At 50.6% G+C, this 4,350-nt stretch overlaps 1 protein-coding gene across 1 annotated transcript; it reads right to left on the bottom strand.

Moving 5' to 3' along the window:
* Positions 1-1,660: 1,660 nt before the first annotated feature.
* VENTX (VENT homeobox) lies at positions 1,661-2,740 on the bottom strand. Its single transcript, XM_086616397.1, has 3 exons — positions 2,527-2,740; positions 2,103-2,323; positions 1,661-1,972 (listed from the first exon to the last, which is right to left on the bottom strand). The coding sequence occupies exons 1-3, from the start codon at positions 2,738-2,740 to the stop codon at positions 1,661-1,663; spliced, it is 747 nt and encodes a 248-aa protein (XP_086472523.1).
* Positions 2,741-4,350: the final 1,610 nt, after the last annotated feature.

The raw sequence follows: 4,350 nt of genomic DNA, 5'->3' as shown, positions 1-4,350 counted from the left end.
TTTTTTTTGGAGGGGGTAGAGGGGGAGGGAATTGTGTATTTATTTAGCTTGACTGTTGTGCTATTTTAGAAATGTCACTTCTTTAGAGTAAATGTTCACAATTGCAAAGCTCTTTCTGGAAACATCCCAGTTTCCTAGTGACATTTGAAAGAGTCAGAGAGAATTACAGATTATTTTTTTCTTCAAATCAATATACCCGCTTAGTAATACCTGACTTGGAGAAATAAGCTTCCATTCGATGGACCAACAAATTACCTTAATCCCAAACTGCACCATATTCCTGAAGAGATCTCAGCAAAATTCATAGCACGTGAGTCTTTGCTAGTTTTCTGAAACATTGTGCAATTGCAAGTAAATATAATATCTCAAAAGGTTGGAAAACCAGAATGGATTACAAAATAATTAAGGAGACTTCCGAATGTGACAGCACTCAGAAAATCAAAAGCCACAGCCTTCAGTGGCTCATAATGTTGTTTTTTACCAGGCAAGTGTAGTCAAGTGACAGATTTGCCCCTGTATATAAAAGAAAACAGGTGTGTTCCAGGATGAGTGACAGAGAACCTTCACACCATTCATTATATGAGCCCAGATCACAAGTGCGCCCGGAAGCCTTCTAATAATAACCCCCGAGATCAGTTCTAAAGTGATGGAAATTTTTATTGCTCTTTTCATGTTAGTTGACAATTGACTTTGAAAGATTTATGGCAACTTACACCAATCAAGAATCATTTCTCAGAGCCCTTTCTCTAGTCTGAAATCAGGCCATTTTGATTTTAAGTTTTCTAGAACATTATTCAAATAAAAGAAACTGCATAGCAGAACGGTAACAAACTTTACCACCATTTAGAGAAAAACAGCTTTAGAATGTTGCATTTCTTTTCACAATCACCCTCGTACCCCATTCGATGCATGAGAGCTGCTGAGATACTATTTTGTTGAGAGTCTTTAGTCGATAATAAATTTCAAGGCTAGTTCCTTTCCAAGATCTGTTTAGGCAAGAGGCCCTCTCTAATCTACCTAGGCTGTACATGCAAGCGTGAAGATATATTTACATATTTATTTGTAAAGTAACTTTTTACATCTTAAACTCTTGTTCTATACATTATTTAAAAGGCTCCAACAGAAAGCATCTGTTCTGCTGCTGTAGCAAGCCCAGTATTAAGTATTAGTAACAGGTGCATCCATATATTTGGTCAAAATCACGGTTCCATCAGAAAAAGTGCCACCTAGGAAGTCGCTAAAGTGGTTGGATACCTGCTTTAGAGGACAGAGAAAAATTTATGCCTTTTGCACTCACCCTCGGTAAATTGCAGGGGGCCAAAACAGATCTAGAGAGTAAGGCACCTGTGCTTCCTTTAATGAGGAGGAGCTCTCTTTCAGGGCAGGACAAATAGTTCTACAATCTTTGTGGAAGGAATTCACATGAAAGCTGGAAAAAGTCTAGGTTTATTAGAAGATTCCATTCATATTACCGTTTGTCCCACTGTTTTTCTATTTTACACAGTTGCCTATAAATGCAGGGGCTTGAAGTCAAGGATCCAAATTGTCCAGCGTGTCTCTGTAAAATATTTTGCTGAGTGCTGCATCGTAGCTCCACCAGGGCAGCCCAGACAGCTATCGTTAGTGCAAATCCTCTTTAGCCGTAGTCCTCATCAGTGGGTCAGACACCCAGCAAGAAAGCTCTGGGATCCCTGTACCCTACGAAGTAGGGGGCCGCCCAAAAGCCCACAGGCTGTGCTCTGCAGGCGCTGCCGAGGTCCAGGGTGGATGACGGCAGCGCCGCCAAGGTGAAGCCCCCAGAGGCAGCTCCTTGCGCGGGCAGAGGCGGTGGCCGGGCCACGTACGTGAGCGGCAAGGACCCAACGCCGCTCTGAGGTCCGTAAGGGAGAGGGGGGCTGCAGAAAGGCTCCGACCTCAGCTCCTGCAGCTGCCGCTTGAGCTTCATCCGGCGGTTCTGAAACCAGGTCTTGATCTGGGGGAACGGGGAGAGGGGAAGGAGGAGAGGTGAGGTCACAAGGGCACCCAGCCCGTGCCGTGGCCCATGCCCAAGCCGTTGCTCACACGGTGGCTCATGCCCCCCGGCCCGCCCCCCCCGCGCTCACCTGCACCTCCGAGAGCCGCATCCTGCCCGCCAGCTTGCGCCGCTCGGCCGCCCCCAGGTACTGCTGCCGCTGGAAGGAGCTCTCCAGGGTGCTGATCTGCTCGGCGCTGAAGGCCGTGCGCAGCCGCCGCCCGCCCCTGCCGCCGGGCTCCTCGGCGCCCGAGCACTCGGGGCCCTCCTCCGGCGGGGGCTGCGCCGCGCCCCACCGCCGCTCGCCTGCTCCTGGGCACAGGGGAGAGGGAGAAAAGGGTCAGCCGGGCCTGGAAACAGCGGGGGTGCCCGCCCGCCGGCCTCATTCGGCTCCAGGCAGCCACCGCACGGTTGGTCCTTAGCCGCGCCCTGGAGACGGCACAAGACCCGTCCGTTCTCCCCCTCCCAGCGCGGAAACACCGGGATGCCCCGACGGCGGCGGAAATCGCGGCTACCTGCAGCGGGTGGGACCGCCAGTCGCTCCTTGGTCTTGCCGCCTCTGCCGGCCCCGCCGGACTGCTCCTTGTCCCGGTCGCTCAAGCCGGGGCTGGAGCTGGAGCCGGGCCGGTGGCCCTCAGAGGATGCTTGGTGTGGGGAGCCCTCGGCGGGGCTCTTGAGCGCCTGGCTGCTCTGGGACAGCCACTCCACAGAGAAAGGGGCCTTGGTCATCCTGCCTTGTTTCGGAGATGCCGGGAAGGTGGGTGTCAGGGAGCAGGGCTCCTCCTTTATACCGCAAGTCCCGGAGGAAAACGTTGTTTGTGTAAATACACATCAAAGGGACAGATAAGTATCATCTAATTGCCATCAGTCCTCCCCCCCAACAAAAGATACCGTTCACACATTGCCACAGCTCGCGGAGGCTCGGCTCCGCCGTGTCTGCCCCTGGAGGAGTTCACTCCGCCGTCAGTGATTTACAGCTCTTGTTACATCCTATCCCGATGCAAATGGCATTTATAGAGCTAAGCGGCCTCAAACGGCGCTGGGGAATGCATCCCCGGGGGAGCGCACGGGGACCAGCATCCCCGGACGCTGGCAGGAGAGGGGATGTTGCTGCTCCCGATCCCCCCTTCTCGAGAGCTGGCTTTTTCATCCCTTTTCAAGAAGAATATGATCCACTGTCGGAAGGGACCTTCCCAAGCCTGTTCCTCTCTGGGCTGAGGCAAGCAAGTGGATAAACTCACTCATTGCATTCTCCTGGGACTGCAGCATCAGGTTGTAAGCACCAGGCACAGGGTGAGGGGTTTGGAGAACGTTGTGAAACAGAACAAGGTAAAGCTCAAGGCTCTCCGGTTGTATCAACTGGCCAGCTCCTAGCTGCTTGTATAAAGTATGTTTTCTGGACTAAGGAATCAGAAAAAGACAATCGTTACCTTAGAATTAACAGTCTGCTGAGATTTTTGCTGAGGTTACAGAATTCATGTCGTATCTTCCCTCCCAGATCACTTGCAACTGTGTAGGTCACACAGGTTTCTCTGCTATTTTACTCTCCCTGTCTTTCCTCTTATTACCTTATGCATGTCTTTCAGAAGTGTACCCTTTGGGGAACCTCTTTGGGGTTTGTGTACACCAGGAACACTTGGCTGCTGCAGTAATGCCCCATTTAGTATATTGACAAAAGGTTCTCTGTACTTCACGGGCAGTTTTTCACTGCAGGGTAACTACGCATTCCCTCCCCGTTCCGTCCTCCCCTCCTGTGAGTGGGACTACTGCAACGCTGATAACTCCTATCGCACCCCTGCTTGGTTTCAATCTGCCTCCAGAAATAACGACTCTGTGCCTGATTTGTCTGTCCTTGTTCCTGCTTTCTGCTTTCCACTCACCCTCTACCACCTGCATACAAACCCCGTGCTCTGCTGTTCTTTTACCCTGTGACTTGCTCTGTTGCTCTGCCACTCCTGCTGGATTTCTCAGGACTCACTTTCTCTGAGATGACAGGTAATGTAACCATGCCTCTATGTCTTAGGCTGTCAGTGAGGTAGAGGCTTGAAGACTGAATCCCTCCTGCTTAATTTCATTTCATAGATTTCATAGATTTCTAGGTTGGAAAAGACCTTAGAGATCATCGAGTCCAACCATCCCTAATCCCCATTAAACCATATCCTCAAGTAGATCATCCACCCTATTCTTAAACACATCCAGGGATGGGGACTCAACCACTTCCCTGGGCAGCCTATTCCAGTGGCTGACAACCCTTTCAGAGAAGAAATACTTCCTAACATCCAACCTGAATCTCCCCTGACTAAGCTTATGCCCATTTCCTCTTGTTCTATCACCCATCA

Source organism: Tauraco erythrolophus, chromosome 9 (genome assembly GCF_009769465.1).
Source record: "Tauraco erythrolophus isolate bTauEry1 chromosome 9, bTauEry1.pri, whole genome shotgun sequence".
In the NCBI taxonomy this organism is placed as follows: Eukaryota; Metazoa; Chordata; class Aves; order Musophagiformes; family Musophagidae; genus Tauraco; species Tauraco erythrolophus.
The sequence above is the reverse complement of the archived record's forward strand: the minus strand, read 5'-3'. Positions and strand labels throughout refer to the sequence as shown.